Source organism: Bison bison, unplaced genomic scaffold (assembly GCF_000754665.1).
Source record: "Bison bison bison isolate TAMUID 2011002044 unplaced genomic scaffold, Bison_UMD1.0 scf7180017864309, whole genome shotgun sequence".
NCBI lineage: Eukaryota > Metazoa > Chordata > Mammalia > Artiodactyla > Bovidae > Bison > Bison bison.
This window is the reverse complement of record NW_011494881.1, coordinates 7,751,671-7,771,347: the sequence shown is the minus strand read 5'-3', so window position 1 is coordinate 7,771,347 and position 19,677 is coordinate 7,751,671. Positions and strand designations below refer to the sequence as shown.

Below are 19,677 nucleotides of genomic sequence, written 5' to 3'. Positions count from 1 at the left end.
AAGATACGTGATTTAAATGTGTGATGTGAGAATTATAAGAGGTGCTGTGGGAGACAGAGCTGGGTCATGAGGAGAGAAGTCACAGTCTACTGGAAGGAACAGGGAAGACTTTGTGAAGGAGGTGGTTTTGTGGAGTTCAGCAAGTAGAGATGGGGGTAGAGTGGCTGGGGCTTCTAGGCTACCTTGTTTTAAGCAGTAGCAGCCTCTCTTTCTGTGCCTGGAGCTCTGCCTTCCTCTGGAAGGAATCAACTACCACATCTTGCTTAGATTTGTGGGCTCTTGGATTCTGGTCATTTCACCAAAGCAGCGTGACCCCAGAACATGCATGGCAATAGGCCAGAGCTCCCAGCAGTGGGCAGCCAGGCGGGTCCTGGGAAGAAGCAGGATTTCTGCAAAATGGGCATCGTAATACTACCAACCTCCAAGAGTTGTTTTGAGACTAAATTAAAAGATGTATCTGCCTGGTGTAGAAGTAAGCACTCAATAAACATTAGCTTTTTTTTTTTTTCAAATTATCAGTCTCCATTGTCAGCATGGTTATGTTTCAGGATTGCCATGAAGACTGCATTAGAGAATATATGCAAAACTCCTAGCACAATATATGTTCATGTAGTAGGTGTTCAATAAAACTTAGCCATTATTATTAGTATTTTCAACAAGGAAGAAATTCTGGACACCCTGGCCCAGTAAAATCCCTGCTGTGGTGGAAAGAGCACTAGAGTTTTAAGACTTGGATTCAAATCCTGGCTCTGCCGCTCACTAGCTTGGGAAGCTTTCCTAAGACACTGCTTCATGGCAAAAGGTTGTCATTAATACCTGTCTCCAGAATTGCTGTGACCTGCTATGTTAATTCAGCAAATTGTTTAAAAAAAAAATAAAGAAGAGGGCCATAGTAGGTGCCTAAGAATTGAAGGCATATGAATAGCCAAGTGGCCGCAAATAGAATGGATGTCTGATAGCTTTCGTTTTCTCTCTTCCACTTTTAGATCACCAGAAACTAGAACGTGAGGCCCGGATATGCCGACTTTTGAAACATCCAAACATCGGTAAGTGCCCTTATATAGAGCATGTCTTGGGCATTTTGTAGAAGGTGGCGAGAACAGAGATCCACTGTTTTTGTGTGGGGAACCACTTCTGTCCCTGGGCGTCTGCCTGGTGCCTTTTTTTACCCAAGCAGGATCGCAGCTTGGAATTCTGGGGTGTTCTAGTTTAGAGACCTGAGCGTCTCCCTTCCTGTGGTGCCATCTCAGCGCTGGGAGTGAGGCATCGGAATGTGTTTCAGGCTCCCTTTCTTCCCCTCTCCTTCCGTCTCTGGGCTGAGGGCTGGGTCTTCGGCGTGTGAGGCTCGGGGCGAGTGGCCTGCCAGCGCCCCTCGCCGGGGGCCTTCCGCGGCCATCAGCAAAGGGTCTGCACTTTGTTTCTGGCCTTGAAAGAGTTTTGTTCCTTGCTGCGGTGTCCTGTGCACTCTGGGGGTTTCCATGGCGCTCCCATTCGTATTCCCCGGAGCCAGGAAAGCAAGCTGCCCACCCGCCTGGCTTCCCTGAAGCAGGGGTGGCAGGAGCCACTCGGCTGGAGAAGGAGAAAAAATTAAGAGGATTTCTCCCGCTCCCACCCTGACTCGGGGGACAAGAGCACATTGTTGGTTGTTCTAAAGCCTGAGGAGGTTTGCCTGCCACAACCCACTCTGGCTCAGTTTTACATTGTTCAGCTGAAGTAGTCTTTGCCAAAAGCGTTGGCCCCGATTTGGTGCTTCTCTCGGAGGGGACAGAAACTGGGCTGGCTTCAGCGTCTGAGCAGAAACCCCAGGCTTGACTTGAGGTGGAAAAGCAGGGAACATCTCCTAGGTTTTCCCTGAAAGCTCCAATTATCACAAAGGACAGTGAGTTTCTATGCTCGTCAGTTCAGTTCAGTTCAGTTACTCAGTCGTGCCCGACTCTTTGTGACCCCATGAATCACAGCACGCCAGGCCTCCCTGTCCATCACCATCTCCTACAGGCATGGCCTAAATATTAGGGGTGCTCCAGAGGCTGCCTACTCTGCTGGGTTGGTAGCCAGCACTGTGAGGTGACTTGCTGAAGTTCAGTGCTCCCTCCTGAGCTACTCAGCCTCCAGCTTCACAGGCCTAGGACTGGGATTTTCACCATGAGCTCTGACACGGGAGAGTGGGGTCGTACTCCAGCCCGAGGGGAAGGGAGCGTTGAGGTAACCAGAACTGAAGCCACGCACAGCTTTATAGATGGCAATCAGCAGCTTGGCTTACACGCGACACAGATTGGCGTAGCTGGTACTCAGTTCTGCCTGGTGCCGTCTTGCACGAAGCCAGCCCCTCTCAGCCCACGAGTCCTGGGCTGGGAACCTCTGAGCTCTCTGAAGTTCAACCCTCACCTGAAAACACCATGGTGGGGACCAAATTGTCGCCTTGGGTAGGAGAGAAACGACGAGAGAAACAGCTAAAACAGCAGTCACCAACTCAGGCATGTTTTGTTTGGCTGGCTTAGTGGTTTAAAAATATTTTTATTATTTGCCAGTATTTTAAAATGAGATTTCACATTTAAAAAAAAAAATTCTATTTCCCAATCTTTCAAATCAGAAGATTTGGCTCTGCTGAGCCCACATCCATGCATGGCCAGAATCAGCTGGACCTGGGCAGTGACTGCCCCCTTAGCCTGCTGGCCACTGTCTATGCTGTTAACTTTCTACTGCTTACCTGGTCCCTCTGGGCTTTACGAGCTTGTCACTCTGAGCTAGCAGTGGCAGAACAGGAGAAAAAAAGCTGGTGGGTGACTAAAGCCATCCGCAAGCACAGAAGCATTTTGGTGTTCCAGTCCCAGGTCTCAGGGTCTGAGGACAACTTCCTTTCCTTACACCCCAAGTGACCAAGTCATAGAGCAACGATGAATTGCCCGCCTGGAGGGAGGGGGGAACAAAGGGTGGGGTCCATGGTGCAGGAGGTGGAGCCATGTCCTCATTACCTGCAACATGGGTGTGATTGACCACAGAAGGGTCAGAGTGGGAAAAGACAATTGAGAACCAACCAGGAAGTACAGAACTGGAATTCTAGCTGGAAAATACTCCAGCCTTCTTTTACTGTGCTTTTGAAAATTAGATATATACTTTTGAACCTTTTAGACTTGGTTTGGTAGCCCCTTCTTCTTTAACCACCAGTCCCCAGCGCAGAATCAAGGCAGATGGAGGGACTGTCTCCCCCAGCCATCTGCTCTGCTAGGGAGACAGCAAAACTCAGGGAAGACCAGGCAAGGCTCTCTCCCTTTGTCAGTGTCTCATTGCCTAGAACTGTGCTTTCATTTCATGATTGCTCCCAGACCCTGGGGGCCTTGGTCTGAGGCCCTATTTGGGGTCAAGGGAAGGGAGAAGGAAGGGTGAGTAGTCAGGACTATGTCCTGGGAGAATGATCTGGCCAGGCTGTCCGTCCTCCAGTGGGAACCGGGACTCCTAGAGATGAGGGAGCTGTGGGTCCAGGAGATGGGGGTTGCCATGGATCTTGACCTGGCTTGTGGCAGAAGAGGAGCCCATTTTGTCCGCTTAATTCTCTGTCCCTCTTCTCTCTCCACTGCTCCATCCTTCAGAGCGGTGGCCCTTTTGGCTTTAGCTGCTAATTGCATCCCACAGGGATACTAGTGGATCAGCCCAAGAGTGGTGCAGAGGTGAGGAAGCAGAGAGCACGTGGTCCACCCCTGATCGTTGTCAGACTCACCGGCACTTGCATTCAGAAGGGTATTTGGTACAAGGAGCCAGGCACCCCCAGTTTTTTCTCTTAATAGATACTCTACCCCAGGAGTTGACAGTCTGTGGGAAGAGTGGCCCCTAATGTAAAGCATGGTCTCTGGGTGATAATGCTGTGTCAGTGTAGGTTCGTCAGTTGTGATGAGCTTGCTTCTTTTGTGGAGATGGTGATAGTGGGAGAGGCTGTGCGTGTGTGGGGACAGCGGGTAGGTGGGAGCTCTCTGTGCTTCCCGCTCAGTTTTGCTATGAACCCAAAATTGTTTTAAAAGATAAAGTCTTTTTTTAAAAAAAGCCTGTTGGTTTTGAGGCATACTGCAGAACCTAAAAGAGCCCTGGGAGAGTGGCCAGAGGTGAGAGTTGAGAGGAAGAAACGGCAGTAGTGCTGACCGTCTAGAGTCTGAATGAAGTGTCTTCTACCTGTGATCTGCTTGCTCCCTGCTCTGAATTCCTCTAATGAATAGACTCTGTCTTCCTTCGTGCTGAGCTGCCCCAGCAGTTTCGATCACAGCCTAGCATTGTGGTTTAGAGCAGTACTTCTCAAACTTTCATGTGCTTGTGAATCACCTAGGGATCGTGTTAAAATTCAGATTCTGATTCAGTAGGTCTGGGGTGGACCTGAGCTGCCCCACATCTCCAGGTGAAGCTCCTGCTGCTGGTTCAGCATGCGGAGAAGCAAAGGTCTGTGGCCTTGGTATCCAGTCCTCTGGGTCTGAATCTGGGGTTTGCTGGGCAGCTGTGACCCCTGGCCCATGATTTTACTTACCCATGCCTCCGTTTTGTCATCTATGCCTCCTAATGGAGTTCTGAGAAGGTTGAGCAAGTGAACGAGTCCTAAGAAATAAATGGACATAATGAAACTGGAGATTCCAGCTCCCAGAAGTAGTCCCTCCAGCCCCAACTCAGTTCACACATGTTATTCAAGCCTGGCTGCCTTTTACGTTGGGCCCAGGCCACACACAGCTAATAAATAGTAAGTGTAGCAATAACAGTTGCAAAGAAAGAGATGGAAACGTTGGAGCATAGGCAAGCAGCTCCGAGATCGTGCCCACCTGCTCCTTCCTGGAGGGCAGCCTTTACTCCCCTGCCAGCCCCCTGGGATGACACGACCTCCTCCCCCGCCCTGTATTTTCATGGGCATGAACAGTGATACTTTGTCAGTGCTTTTTTGACCAAAGTTTGTTAGTTAAAATGTGGCATACTGTCGGGTGGTTTTTAAAGAATTGGAAATAGCCACAAGATTTGGGTTGTGGCTTTGTCAGTACATGAAGGTATAAGACACTGAGTATGTTGTTTTTGGCCTGTTCTTCCTTCCACAGTTTGTAAAGAACAATAACTAGGTTTACGACTGTAATGCAGCAAATGCTTCATGCTTCTTTTCCCAGATCTTCCTGTCCAGGGTTGGTCTGGTTCTCTTGGCCTCCATACCCTCTCATGACTATGGAATGGCCTGGGTATTGGATTTTTTTCCCCCCATACATCCTTTACTTCTCCCCAACAGCCCCTAATGCTTGGTTATGTATTTGTATAAGTGCTTCTTTAAAGCCCGTCCCCCCTGAAGCTGCTGGGTCTCTCTTGTTCACAGCTGCGTCCATGGCATGAGCAGCCACGCCTGCTTCAGGGAGGCTGCCACAGGGACATCGTTGAGCAAGTCAGAATGGCCAGGGCTAAGAGGGACAGGTTAGAGCTCCTTTGCCCAGGAGGATGGAGAAAGTGACTCCCTCCGGGCAGTTCTACAAAATTAGGGATCTTAATATTGGCCTGCTTTGGCCTCAAGTCTCAGCTCTGCCACTCAGTGTAACTTTGGGTGGGTTTCTTTTGGAGCCTCTGCTTCCTGTCCTGTTACACAGACGTTAATAGAAGTACCTACCCCACAGAGCTAATGCAAGGGTTCAATCAAATAACATGTGTAAAGCTCTTGGCATAATGCCTGGCACATTGAAACGGCTCAACTAAGTGTTAGGTATTATCATTTGGATCTTTATTATTGCGAATCGGCTAGGTTGGCACTTAGAGTGGTGCAATCAAGTTTCTCCTCTTGTTCTCAGCCCCCTGTTCATTTTCTCTACAAATGGAAAGAGAAAGATAGCAGTCTTGCTCAGTGGTGGAGCCTTCCACACCTGTCCCTCCTTGCCTTGGCCGTGCCTGGCCCTGGGACACACATCAAAGCGGAGCTCTGGGCTGGGCGGCCTGGGAGGACTAGTCTTCCCTCGCTGCTCTGCTCAGCTGACTCTCCTCCCCGGCTCCTCACACCTGGACTCTGTGTGTGGTCTTCCTGGGGAAGGGCAAGTGCCGATGACTCCCTGTCTGGGCAGAGGCATGGGTGCCTGCCCTTTTTGCCCTTCTGGGCTCGGGGCAGGGGGTGGGGTGTGTGGGTCTGGGATCAGGGGTCCTGGGGAAGATAGCCAGTGCCAGGACTCCCCTGGGAATCACTGTTAGCATCGTGCCTGCTGCCCTGTTAGTGCCTCCTGCCGCTGCTGTTAGTCACCTCCCTAATGAAGCTGGTCTTTAGCTTCTGGGACAGCTGATTTCCAGGGGATTATTTGTATTACACACTTTAATGCGTTTTAATAGCAAATTTTTAATTAAATGGAAAGTCCTTTTGGAAGCAAGGGAGCAGCAGCTGCAGCAGGGCTCAGCGTGAGCCACCCATTCCGGCCAGAGAAGCGCAAGTCAGGAGTGAGCCACCCATTCTGACCAGAGAAGCGCAAGTCAGGATCGGGGGTGGCAGGGCTTTGGGGGAGCTCGCCTGAGCGCGCCTGGGTTAGTGAGGGGAGGGGGGAGGCAGGGGTCTGGCTGTAGCTTCTTCATTCTGTCACCCACAGGCCTAGAGAAGTATGAACTTGTTCGCCCAAGTACAGGAGAGAATCGTTTGAGGAGGAGGGATCTTAGGAGTACCACCCGCCTTTGATTCCGTTGGGAAATCGCAGAAGTACTGAGTTCTGGTGGAATTTTGAGGTTGAGTAACCAGATCAGATCTAATAAGGTCGGCAGTATGAAGCATAAACAATTGCTGGGCCCTGGTTCTCGCCCTGGCAGGCCCGAATCCTCATTTGTCAAGTGAGGAACAGCACAGGGCTCCAGTGATGGCTGAGGGCCTGGATTTTACATTCAGCCCATCTTGCTGTGGGGCAAGGGGAGGTAGGGAAGTGCCTCAGTCCTGAGGAGACGCCCTCACACTGGAAATGGAAGGTATCATTCGAGCTGGTGGGGCCTGACACACAAGAGATTTCTTTGTATCTAAGAGCTTCACTGGTCGGTTTGGTGTCAGGCCATTCCTGAAGTGAGGAGCTCCTGGAACTGTGTGAAGGTCAAACAGAGGGAGCCCTTTGGGACACAGGCTCTCCATCAGGCGAGTGCAGGTGAGGGAAGGGACCAAGCAGGAGGGTTGATCAGAGCAGACATGCGTTTGCATTAGAATGATGCTGAGGGGGGCGGTTGGCATTTAACCCCCTGAGGTGGCTTTGTGGGCAGAAGCTTGAAGAGGAGACCTCAGCAGCATCAGGTTGGGCTCTTGCCCAGGAGCTCTGGAGGCTGTGAGTGGGAAGAGATTCTGCTCACCAGCCTTTTCTTTCGCTTTTACTGCAGCTCCATGCAGTAGCTTCCCGTACCCATCTTGTGGGCACATTCGTGAGTGGTTTCTCTCCAGGCTCCACTGCTTTGTCGCCTCAGTGTGTGGGCTCCTCCACATTTCTTGTAGGAAACAGTGGTATAAACCAGTCTTTGGAGTCAGAAAGAGCTGGGTTTACATCTGGGCCCACCAGATCTTTGGCCTTCGGCAAGAAATTCTAGGCCTTTGAGCCTCCATTGTCCTCATCTGTGGAATGGGAGTAATACGTATCTCGGAGTGGTCATCAGGAATAATAAACTCCTTGAAGTAGACACCATGTCCTTCCTAAATCCTACCATCTACCACACACAGCACTCGATACATACTTGTAGCTTAAGTAATGTATGCAAAGACCCTAACTCAAGGCCTGGCATGAAGCCAGCACTTAATAAATGGTTATTGTCGTTGCCTGAATCTGTGTGTTGCCTGCTGGGCTGTGCCTTTCCCACTTCTTCCCCTCCCCCCAGTTCTTCTGCTCCCATTTACTCCAGGGTCTCCCATCTTGCCTTTCTCTGTCCCTCTGCGGTCTGCATCCCTAGGTGCTTCTTGCTCTGCACTGCACCCTCACACATCACCCTCACACGTCACATCCCAGGACTACCTTCGCTGGGACCAGCCCCTCTCAGAAGAAGGTTTCTGCTTTTCTCCGTCTTGCCTCACTTCTTAGCCACAAAGCTTCTGTCTCTCGCCTACATCTGAGGCAGTCTGAGATGGCGACCCGAGCCCTGGACCTGGGGTCTGGTCATCTCTGCTCTGTGGCTGCATCTTGGCCCCAGGGATGCTGGGCATCTGCCCCTTCTTGGGAAAGAGTCTGTGGGGCTGACAGGATGGGGCAGGGCTGGGGTGGCCAAGGAGGAGAGGAGTAGGCTTTCCAGGTTTTCTCTCTGTTAATCTCTGTCCCCATCTCCTCTCTTGCAGTACGCCTCCATGACAGTATTTCTGAAGAAGGGTTTCACTACCTCGTGTTTGACCTGTAAGTGCCACTTTCTGAGGGTGTGGGGGCCTTTCCCTTCAGCTGGCTCAAGAGGAAGGCTTGGGAAAAAAGCCCTAAACTGGGTCTTCAGCCTCTGCCAAGGGTCCCTCTCCTTTGCCCGTGGAGAGGGGTTTGATTTTGAACATCCTCTGGTCATGAGCAGATTGCCGAGGGCCTCCTTCCTCACTCAGTGGTTCTCCAGGGCTCTGACCCTGGGGTGGCATTGCTCTTGCATTTTCTGTTCAGCAGCACACCTTGTGCAGATGCTTTTTTTCCCCTTGTTTCTCAGTGTGTTGTCCTTAGCGGAGATACACAACGTAGCTCTTTGCCTGACCTTAAGAATTCTGGGAAATTGAAGGCACCTTTTATTAGTTGTAAACTGGGCTCCCATTGGTCTCTCCTCCACTCTGGTTGTGGTTTAATGTCTTAAAAGTGGTTCTTCACCTAATGGAAATGCCTCTTTGGTATTTTCAGGGTTGGGTCTCTGTGTCCTTGGTCTCATTGTTCTTCAGCTTCAGTAGTAGGTCAGTCCTTCTTGGGCAGCTGGATTTTAGTATTCATATTGGTCTCAAATAAAGCTAAGACTGTTTGAATAAGTCAGTTATTTTCTCTTAACTGCCTGTACATTCATCTCTACCAGAGTATTAGGTAATCTACAAATGATAGACAGAAATGTACAGGAAGTGGGGAGGGCTCACACTGTCCCAGGAAGAAGCTCCGTTTCATTGAAGGATTGGTGTGTTCTGAGCTTGCAGACGAAGCACATGTAGAGTTGCCATGTCTCTAAAACCGTTGTACAGTGTGGCTGTTGGTTACCTGTTGGGTGCTGCCTCCTCTGACCCTCTTTGTTGGTTGCAGTGTTACCGGCGGAGAGCTGTTTGAAGACATTGTGGCCAGGGAATACTACAGTGAAGCCGATGCCAGGTGAGACGAGGGCCCTAAGGTGTAAGTGTGCCTCTTAACCATCTTAGGGGGCAGGGCATTGTGCCTGTTGGAACCGTCTTTGGGAGCGGTCAGAAGAGCTCTTACCTGGACAAAGATTCTGTAGGGTTGGACTCAGGCTACATTCCATGGGCATGCTTAGAAGTTAATAATTCAGCACTCCCAGATCAGTTTTCTGCAAAGCTCTTACAAATCTCTTTCACCCTGTCACACCAGAAATACCTTTCCTTTGCACCACTGTATACTCATGAGGGCCCTAGGGCCCTCCCTATCTCCACTTTCTTCTTCTGACAAACTCTACTGCATACAAGGCATCCTGGGAATGATCCAGAGATGGGGAAAACATGGTTTGTGTCCTAAAGGAGTGTAAACGTCTGGGTTAATAATGCAACCAGGGAACTTCCTGGGAGATTTCAGCCACCATCACCTTATGTCTTGACCACCAGGACCAGCTTTTCAGGTTGGAGGACCATTCCTCGGCCACACCCCTCAGCCCCCAGCCCTCTAAGAAACCCTGGCAGCTTCTCCACATGACGCAGCAGAATTCCTCCCACACCACAGCTCCTGGGCACTTGTTTGGTCTGCCTTTCCTGCCCCGGCTCCTCCCCCACCCCAGATTTTTTCTGAGGGTGATGTCCTGACAACCTGATTTTGAGTGTCCTGCTTGCAGCCTCCTCAGGCATATGTGGCAGCTCTGGCTGCCTCTGGGGGCGTGGAAGGGGACACAAAGCTTCCTCACAGATTTCTCAACCCTTAGAGGCCAACGGTTGCTGATCAGCTTCAGATGCTTCAGCCTCAGGAAAAATTCTCAAGTGGGAGATGAATTCCAGTGCCAGCAGGGGAGGACCAGGCTCTGGGGCGGGAGGAGGAGGCGGCGATAGCTCAGGGAGCCTGCGGGGAGGAGGGGGAGCTGGGGCGGTGACTGTACCAGTGTGCTTGGCCTGGCTCTGCTGGGACACTTCGCACTTTTGCCATTTTTGGCCAGAAGGCTCTCCCTGCTAGCTTGGCTCTGTTCTAATTATATATTTCTGTGGAGACTCGCCTCTTCAGCTCAGTCTTAAAGTCTCTTCGGCCTACTCTTGGACCATGTCCTTATGGGGAGGCCTGAGCCTCAGCCTCCAGGAACCCAGCGAGACACTTTGGCTCTTGTGGAAGCCCCAGCCTCAGATTTCAGAGGAAGGAATACTGTCAGTCCAGGTTACTGACGTTCGGGCCGGATCATTTTTGGTCGTGAGGGCCCTTCTTGTGCATTGTAGGTTTAGAAGCATCCCTGGCGTCTATCTGCTCGATGCCAATAGCACCCTCCCTCTCAGTGGTGACTACCAGCAGTGTCTCCAGGCGTTGCCAGATGTCCCCTGGGGGGCCGAAATCAGCCTCTGGTTTTCTCCAGTGCTCTGGACTGCTGGTGCACTCCACCGGGAGTTGACCACAGGCGTGGAGGATGGTTTGGAAAGTGGACGGCCTTCTAGAATTTGAGAATCAGCTGCCGAATGTGACTCTAGGCTGGTTTGTCTTTTTCTGTGCAAAAGCATGATGAGAAGTGCTCTTTGGGGTGCCTCTTTGAAACTCTCTTAAGTGTCTTATTTCTCGATGATGCCTGTGTACTCATTTCTCTCCCCTACTAGATGATAAACTTCAGGGCAGGCACTGGGTCCCCTATACAGCTGGTGCAATACCCAGCCCAGTGCTTATAGGTGCTTGATAAATGTTTACCTACCCCCAAAACAACTTAGGCTTGGCTGGACTATCCTTCCTGAGTTGCCACCACAAGCCTCTTCTCCAAGAACACAGTTACTATAGGGGTTAAGAGGAAGGAGGAAAGGGTTGGATGGTGGGTGTCTCTTTCTCAGGAGTCTGAGGTATTCTTCCTTGGAAACAAATTGGATATGTTGAGCCTTCACAATCTAAGGAGGCTTGGTGGACCCTGTTCTAGTCTATCCTCTGCTATTATCTAGTGGAAGACCCTGGACAAACCACTTAGTCTGCTTGGGCCTCAGTTTTCTCTTTTGTAAAGTAGGTTGAACAGATGATGTCCAAAGTCCAAGGTTTTAGCTCCTCTTTCAGTGATGCTGTGTGAATCCGTTACCCAGAGTTAAGTGCTTTAGTCTACAGCATGTGGTTGTGGATGGTTTTACCCTGCACTGACCTTTCTTTTTGTGCTTTTGCAGCCACTGTATACATCAGATTCTGGAGAGTGTTAACCACATCCACCAGCACGACATCGTCCACCGGGACCTGAAGGTACCTACCTCCCGGGTCCCCTTTGCCTCTTGTTTGTGAACCACTGGCGCCACCTGGTGCCAGGTGATAGCACTGCATGGTCCCAAGCTAGGCTCCCTCTGGGCTGAGGGATTGGTGCCTCACGAGGCTCTCTGTCTTCCTTATACAGCCTGAGAACCTGCTGCTGGCGAGTAAATGCAAGGGTGCTGCTGTCAAGCTGGCTGATTTTGGCCTAGCCATCGAAGTACAGGGAGAGCAACAGGCTTGGTTTGGTAAGAGTGACCCTGTCTTCCTGGAATGCAGCTCCCGCCCTTCCTCCTCTTCCTGATCTGCCTTCCTCTTTCAGAACTGCAGGCCAGACCCTTAATGGTCCTGGCCTCCTCAGAGACTGGAGGAAGGGCGGGCACAGAGCTCCCCCTGGCCCTCCGTGACTCAGTACAGTGAGACTAGCTGCTGTCAGCACTGCGTTCTTGCTGCCTCTGGGGACAATGGAAGTTCCTTTAAGGCACACGTATTTGCCCTCTGGTTTAGATTCCGGGCACTGCAAGAAGCCCAGCCCGTCGTCTCTTGCTGCCCAAGTGCTGAGAGCTTATGTAGCCAAATCAACAGGAGTAAGAAGGGACTTGGGAAAAACTGCTGATGTGGATTTAATGAGAGAGAAAGTGGGTTCAGTGTGCCTCCGCTCTCTCTTCCGCTACAGGTTTTGCTGGCACCCCAGGTTACTTGTCCCCTGAGGTCTTGAGGAAAGATCCCTATGGAAAACCTGTGGATATCTGGGCCTGCGGTAAGCCCATTCCACACACTCAGCTTTTTGGTGTTAAGGGCGTTCAACTTCCAGTGATGACAAGAAAGAGGCATTGCTATTCCCTGTGGGTCCCACAGGCATCTGGTATATGTGAAGTCACAGCATTTGCTCTGGTGTCCCCCGGGATGGCTGTTCCTTTCACAATCTCCTCCCCAGCTTCCTAGATGATGATGTCTCCTTCTCAAAGAGGGATTTACCCATGCCTTAGTGGGTGGGTTGTGCCTGAAGAAGTCGTAGACATGGCGTGGTGATGTGGGGCGTAAAGCACAGTGGCACAGCATTGTCGGCTGCCATCCACCTCTCTCTCTGGGATGGTCCTTGACTTTCTGGGTGGCTCAGAACCCCATGTGGCTTTTCTTGGTTCTTTAGCAAAGCAGGTGACTGACCCCAGTGACCTGTATTCTGTCTTGTAGGGGTCATCCTGTATATCCTCCTGGTGGGCTACCCTCCTTTCTGGGATGAGGATCAGCACAAACTATATCAGCAGATCAAGGCTGGAGCCTATGATGTAAGGACCAGTTTGTTCCTGCCCCTCTGTCCAGGGGAAGGGGGTGTGCTGAGTGTGTTGCAGGGTGTGGGGAGTGTCAGGGATTTTGAGAACCATATAGGCCTCAATTCTTGTCACCACCTGTCCCAGGGAGCAACTTTTTTGCACAGCCATTGTTGGTGGCGGTAAAATCATGGAGTCCACTAAAGTCCTTTGTTCTGTTACTTGCAAAGAATGGCGTGGCTGTGTAGTGTGCCGAGTGACACAGAGATAAGAAGTGTGGCAGCTCCTCCCACTGCGGTGGGGCCTTGGGCACAGTGTTGAGCAGTGGGTTCCTCCTCATAGGGAGATAGAGTTGAACCAGAAGACATCAGGGTCCCCTGGTATGATATTCTGGCATTCTAACCATGATTGTTCTGTTTTTCTTCAATCTTTAAGCTGACTCAGGCCCTGGGATACCCAGTGCTTAGCCCACTTCATGCTAGGCAGTTTTCGATAGTTAACCAGGGTTAACCTTGTAACCCTGGTTACAAGGGGTATAAGGTGCACAGATTTCATATTCCTCCTTCTCCTGTTCCCATTTCTTAGTTCCCATCACCAGAGTGGGACACAGTGACTCCAGAAGCCAAGAACTTGATCAACCAGATGCTGACCATAAACCCCGCAAAGCGTATCACAGCTGACCAGGCTCTCAAGCACCCATGGGTCTGCGTAAGTGTCTTCTCCTGAGGTCAAGGTGATCCAGGATATCTGCTCTCAATGTGCTCGTAACACTGTCTTTACCCTCCTTCTTGTGACTAGAGAATAATCATCTGGGGCCTTGAGCTAAGACGCTGCAGAGGGGACAGGGGACTGGGTGGGGCCCAGGGGCAGCATATGTCACCAAGAGAAGCCAGGGGAGTGAATGGGACTAACTGGCTTCTCTCTGACCTTCCCCCACTCATTTGGCAGGTATGACTTAGTTTTGCCATTGAATGAGGGCTTAGGTTGACCCTTGCAAGCTCTAGTTGATGACAGAAAGCAGCCAGCAGAACTCAAAAGTAAATTGCCATGCCTAGAATGCATATCCAGATCCCAAATCAGACAACTCTAATGAGAAGGTGATGAGACCCAACAAATAAACAAAAGGGGCCTGTGAGCAATGAAAAAGAGCTCCTGAAGTTCAGTCACAAAGCTCATCCTAGGAGAGCCCCCAGGCTATCGATGGGGTTGTCATCATGCTCTGTTTTTGTGTAAACTTCTATCTGGCTGCAATATCTTTTTTCAAACAGGGTCTGCTATAGTCAGGCCTCCTGACAACCATGATGCATGTATTTATTTGTTCTTTTCCATGTTTACTGAATGCCTCTTTGGTGCTGGTCCGTGTGTGCTGGAGATACAAAGATGAATAAGGCCTGGTGCCTTCCCCCACAGATCTCAGAGATGATCTGGGGAGACAGGCACCTAACGAATGTATAGGAGCCCCTGCCATCTCTGGTGGGCAGTGGGATTGCTGAAGGCATGGAGGAGGTGAGCTCTGTCCTGGTTCTCGGCAGATTACTGGAAGTTCCCCAGCATGATAACCTGCAGACTGAGGTTAGCACGAGCTAAGGTGAGAGGCCATGGGGAATTATTGCGAGATTAAGGAACGTTAAGTAGTTTGGTGGTAGATGAAGGTAGGGCTACAGGAATACAAGAGAACGAAGCCAAAAATGATTCCAGTGACATACAAGTTTCTGCCTAAGGAGTTTGGGTGTTATTCTGAAAGCATAGGGAACCATTTAAGAGTTTCAAAGAGGGAATGAAATACGCAATTAAGAAAGATCACTTTGGAAGCTGTGTAGAAAATGGAATTGAAGAGGCAGGGGCAGAGAGAGCTAAAGAAGCTGTTGTGGTTGTCTAAGCAAGGCCAGACAAGGTTTCAGCTAAGGGTAATGATAGGATAGGTGGGGTGGCAAGGACTGGATACATTTGAGAGAGGAGATAAAAAGGACTCTGTGACCTTTTGGATTTGGAAATCCAAATCCACTTTCTGGATTTGGAAAGTGAAGGTCTTTTAGAGAGGGATCTATGCGAATTGCCAGGTTTTGAGTTGGTAACTGAGTTGGAGGGTTGTACAATTCACTCACCCAGAGGAAACCTAGAAGAGGAACACTTTTATGAGAAGAGATGATGATTTTAGTTTCATACATGTTAAGTATGAGGGCCTCCAGCTGGAGACATCTCGTGGGGAGTTAGGAGTATAGAGAAGAAGTTAAAAATCAGAAATACAGGTTGTGGTCATTTGTGTATGGATGGTGTTGGGGCTATAGAAATAGATGGGATTGGTTCTCTGCTAATTGAATCCTTACTGTGCGTTGTTGTAAGAGAAGATATGGCCACCAGCATTTAGTGGCCCAGAGAGGAGCCAGCAAAGGGGGCTGCGAATGAGAATGTCCATGGTAGAAGGAAGATCAGGAGATCCTAAGAAACAGGAGGTCTCAGGAAGGGAGGGTCTGTAATCAGATGCTTCAGAAAGTCCATGATAAAGATGGAAGAGAGCCTGTTGACTGTGACCAGTTAAAAGCATTGTTTCATTATTTCACTGAAAGAGGCAGTGGAAGCAGAGAGACTGATGATACTGCTTAGAGAAGATGGATGAGTCAGGGAAATTTTTAAAATCTTGCAATTGATTATATTGTGTTGACTGCAGAGAATATTATCCAGAATAAAGGGTTAAAAATATTGGCTAAATTTTGGCTCAATGAGACCTGTAGAAGGTGTCCTATCTACTAATCTGGAAGATAATTTGACTTGTTTTAGAAAGTGAAGTTGCTCAGTCATGTCTGACTCTGCGACCCCATGGACTGTGGCCTATCAGGCTTCTCCGTCCATGGGATTTTCCAGGCAAGAGTACTGGAGTGGGTTGCCATTTCCTTCTCCAGTGTAAAAAACAAAATATATATATATATATATGTATATATATATATATATAGAGAGAGAGAGAGAGAGAGAGAAAGGCTAACTGAAGAACCAGTGTTTGGAAAGCACAAGAGAGGGGCTCTGGAGCCCAGGGCAGGGGGCCAGCACATGAGGGGTGATGCTTCTGAGACCTGAGATTAGGTTGCAGGGGGGTGAAAATCAGCTTGTGGGGGGAAGGCTGGAACTGAAGAAGTTCTTGCTTGATCATCTCTCATTTCTCTTGGTTTAGAAGTTTACACTTTGGAGGAGGAAATGAAATATGATACACATACATACACACCCCAACTCCAGAAGGTAGACAGAAGGGAGAGTTGCTTCGGGATCCAGGAAAGGCAGAAGCCAGGGATGAGGGCAGGGATGGCAGGGTGGTCCCATGGGGGTGTGGGCACCAGGCTACATTTTGTAGGTTTAATTTTTCTAGCAGACTAGCCAAGATATCTGCCATCTATGGGGTCACACAGAGTTGGACACGAATGAAGTGACTTAGCAGCAGCAGCAGCCAAGATATAACAAGAGCAGAGTAAAGGGATAAGCCACTTAAAACGGGTACTCAAGAATTGTGGGAATAGTATGTTCTGGGGGCACGTTTGTGGGCCCTACTCCCTATCATCCTGTATATCTCAGTAGCCCCAGAGGACAGCTCTGTATTAGGGTATTATGTAATAATTGATGCTTGTATTGCTGACCCTGAGTCATCAGGGAAATGTAAATCATGTCCAAGGGACTCTGTTTAAAAGTTAGCAGTAATACATTGAAGAAAACTTCCCATCCAAAAGGGTGAAGAGAATTGATGCTTCATGGTAAAGAGCCTCAGTGTCTCAGATCACAACTTCATTTAGGACCTTGTAGGGGGCTGCTGGAGAAGGCAATGGCACCCCACTCCAGTACTCTTGCCTGGAAAATCCCATGGACGGAGGAGCCTGGTGGGCTGCAGTCCATGGGGTCGCTAAGAGTCGGACACGACTGAGCGACTTCACTTTCACTTTTCACTTTCATGCATTGGAGAAGGAAATGGCAACCCACTCCAGTGTTCTTGCCTGAAGAATCCCAGGGACAGGGGAGCCTGGTGGGCTGCCGTCTATGGGGTCGCACAGAGTCGGACACGACTGAAGCGACTTAGCAGCAGCAGCAGTAGCAGCAGGGGCCTGCTGAGAGGAGCTTTTGGAAAGAATGAATGCTCTCTGTAGAGAGCAAGACCCCTTCCTGTTTTCTCACTGCCCAGAACCTGGAGTGCTTTAGGTGCTCGATAAATAGTAGGTGAAGGAATAACTGCTCGAGGATCACAACACACAAAATACTCGCACTTTCCATTGCCTCCATCCCCTAAGGAAGATCGGAACGCTCTCTCGGGCACCCTCATCCAGCATCAATTACCAGCGGTGTTTTCATGTTCAAATTATTGTCCTTACATAACCTTGAGTTTTGGGTAGAGCTTTTATTGTAAAAGCATTTTCACATCTATGACCTCATCTTATCTTTGGAACAACTGGGGTGGCTGAGCACAAGGCCACCAGTGCTGGGACTATGGTGAGGGGCAGAGGATGTGCCTGGGGGCTCACAGGCCTGTCTGTTTGGCTTCCAGCAACGGTCCACGGTGGCATCTATGATGCATCGTCAAGAGACAGTGGAGTGCCTACGCAAGTTCAATGCCCGGAGAAAACTGAAGGTGAGTTGTGCCTCCTGGGCCAGGCTGCCAGCGTCCTGAAATCGTATCTTTTGGCAGTGCGCCCCCTGCCTCATCACAACAGGAGAGAGAGAGTGAATCTTCTTAGTCATCACCCCCATTAATCGGCCGACTGGGACAATCTCTCATGGCTGGAGCTGAGCTATGAACATGGTACCCAAGGAGGGCCCCTTGCCAGCTGTTGCACTCTGCCTGAGAACAGAGTACGCTTCTGGAGAGCCTGATGGAATTCACAGGACCCTCTTCTTTTTCCAGGGTGCCATCCTCACAACCATGCTTGTCTCCAGGAACTTTTCAGGTATGTGTTCAGCTGTGCACTTTCATTCTCTGAGGTGAGTGGGTCAGGATGGGCCGTTGCCAGGTATCATGCCATCCCGATGCTGGGTATCTCAGGCAGCACCTTGACCAGGATGGTGAGGATGCTGTTTGGAGGCCCTGCTACGGCTGAGTCTTGTAACCTGAAATTCTGGGGGGCTTTACTTGACTTCAGGTTTATGATCGGCATTTCCTAGAACCTCGCAAAGAGTAGCCTGCCCAGTCTTCCATTTATGTTGTCCTTGGGGATTCTTAATTCTCTGAAGACTCTCAGCACTTTAAGATTTTAGACAGTCTCAGGGGCACTGGAAGATGTTCTTGGGAAAAGAGATGAGATAGAGTGAATCTTCCCAGTTACCCCCATTAATTGGCCGACTGGGACGATCTCTTCGTCGTTGTGTCCAAGCAGCGATGACTAATAGAAATCATTCCAGATGTTTAAACCATTTACAGCGACTATGCTTAAAATATTCTCTGTGATACCAACTGTAAAAATGAAGAAACAGGCCAGCAGGATGGAGGGAAAGGAACTTGCTTAAATTTGTGTGCGGAATTGGGAGTCTTGGGACCAATAATTTGTAAATCACACTTGACGTTTCTTTTTAAGATGCAAGACACTCCACCTTCCCGAACTGCCCCCCCACCCCCGCCCTCATCATTGTTGGCCTTCCGTTGGGAAGCATCATGGCTTTTCTGTGAGGAAAAGAGTAATGACAGGACTTAAAAGACAGAAAGGTCTCTTCCCAACTTGGCTTTTCCCCTGGTCCTCCCTTCCCCTCCCTCCCAGCCCCACTGGCTTGACAGACTTCCCCTGCTTTCTCCTAACCAGACTCCTGCCCTTGCTTTCCCTCTGCACAGCCATGGTGTGGAGGGAGGGGGTGTGCAGGAGGTTCAGGTTCAGCTGGATGCTCCCTGGGCAGAGATTGCTCCCTTGAACTTGAGTCCATAGGCCTGACTCTAGTAGTTCCTGGTAGCCTCCAGCCTTGCCTCTGGGGTTTCATGAACTCTAGACTGCGAGCCACAGGGCCCCGGAAGGTCAGGAATAGACAGTGAGGTGGGAGACTGTCCTCCTCAGAGGGACCTGTGACCCTGGCTGGGGCTCAGTCTTGCGTTGTGGGCACCCCAGAAGGAAAGGCTGTGTTTTGGCTTCACCTTGCAGATGGGGATAGGAGGGCGCAGTGAGCTACTTCCAGCAGAGGTGGCGCTGTTGTCCCGCGTCGGGCCTCTGGTCAGCTACTTCTGCTTACAGCTTCTATGTTCTGGGTTTAAGAAAGCCCTTCGAGAGGATGCTCAAGGGCAGTTCTGTGCCCACCCTAGAATGGGGTGATCTGTTCTCTCTCTGAGTAGAAGAGACGTGAAACAGGCTGCTAGGAAATCGATAGCATGTGCCCAGCCATGAGACAGCCTCCGCGTCAGCTTCTTCTGTCCATTTCAGGAAATTGGTGCCCTAGTTTCAGGAGCTCGGTCTCTGTTAGGACACAGCACCTTCCCTGGTCCCTAAAGAGCCTCCTGTCCTTGCTGCTCAGACTCTGTCTGGCCTTCACACTCACTTTGCCCTGGCTCAAGAGACACACACACACAAAATGTTGCAAGCATTCCAGGATAACCTCTTCTGCCCTAACTCTGGAACAGGTGAAGACAGAGCCTGTCTCCAGAAGCTTCTCTAGAAAGAGGTGTATACAGGTATAATCAAGAAGAAAGGGCACTTGGTGTGCTTCTTCAGGAACAAGTGAGGCTGTCTTCTGAGTTGATCCCAAGTAGAAAAGTTCAGCTTTTCCCTGGATTCGAGCAGGTTGGTTAATGGTGAAATCGGGGCTTCTAGAATGTATTGCTTTAGCAGCCTTGATTTTCTTTCCGGGCGCTCATTTTTTGGGCATCTCCACCTTTGGAACACTGTGAAATACAGCCTTTCCTGGCCACCTGCCTTGAAGAGGGAAAGTGACCTGTGTCTCTGAGAAGC

At 50.1% G+C, this 19,677-nt stretch overlaps 1 protein-coding gene across 14 annotated transcripts in view; it reads left to right on the top strand.

Annotated features, from left to right (window-relative positions):
- CAMK2G (calcium/calmodulin-dependent protein kinase II gamma) overlaps positions 1-19,677 on the top strand; it is a 52,904-nt gene that overhangs the window by 10,711 nt on the left and 22,516 nt on the right. For 13 of the 14 annotated variants that reach the window (XR_826333.1, XM_010852342.1, XM_010852338.1 and 10 more), the window contains exons 2-11: positions 987-1,046; positions 8,270-8,324; positions 9,183-9,248; positions 11,435-11,507; positions 11,656-11,758; positions 12,187-12,270; positions 12,705-12,799; positions 13,367-13,489; positions 17,301-17,384; positions 17,658-17,700. Coding sequence is in view for 13 of the 14 variants with exons in the window: in XM_010852342.1 (XP_010850644.1) it covers positions 987-1,046; positions 8,270-8,324; positions 9,183-9,248; positions 11,435-11,507; positions 11,656-11,758; positions 12,187-12,270; positions 12,705-12,799; positions 13,367-13,489; positions 17,301-17,384; positions 17,658-17,700 (786 nt within the window). In the remaining variant the exon portion in view is untranslated. The remainder of the gene's footprint in view (positions 1-986; positions 1,047-8,269; positions 8,325-9,182; positions 9,249-11,434; positions 11,508-11,655; positions 11,759-12,186; positions 12,271-12,704; positions 12,800-13,366; positions 13,490-17,300; positions 17,385-17,657; positions 17,701-19,677) is intronic. The other variant, XM_010852335.1, reaches the window with a different exon arrangement.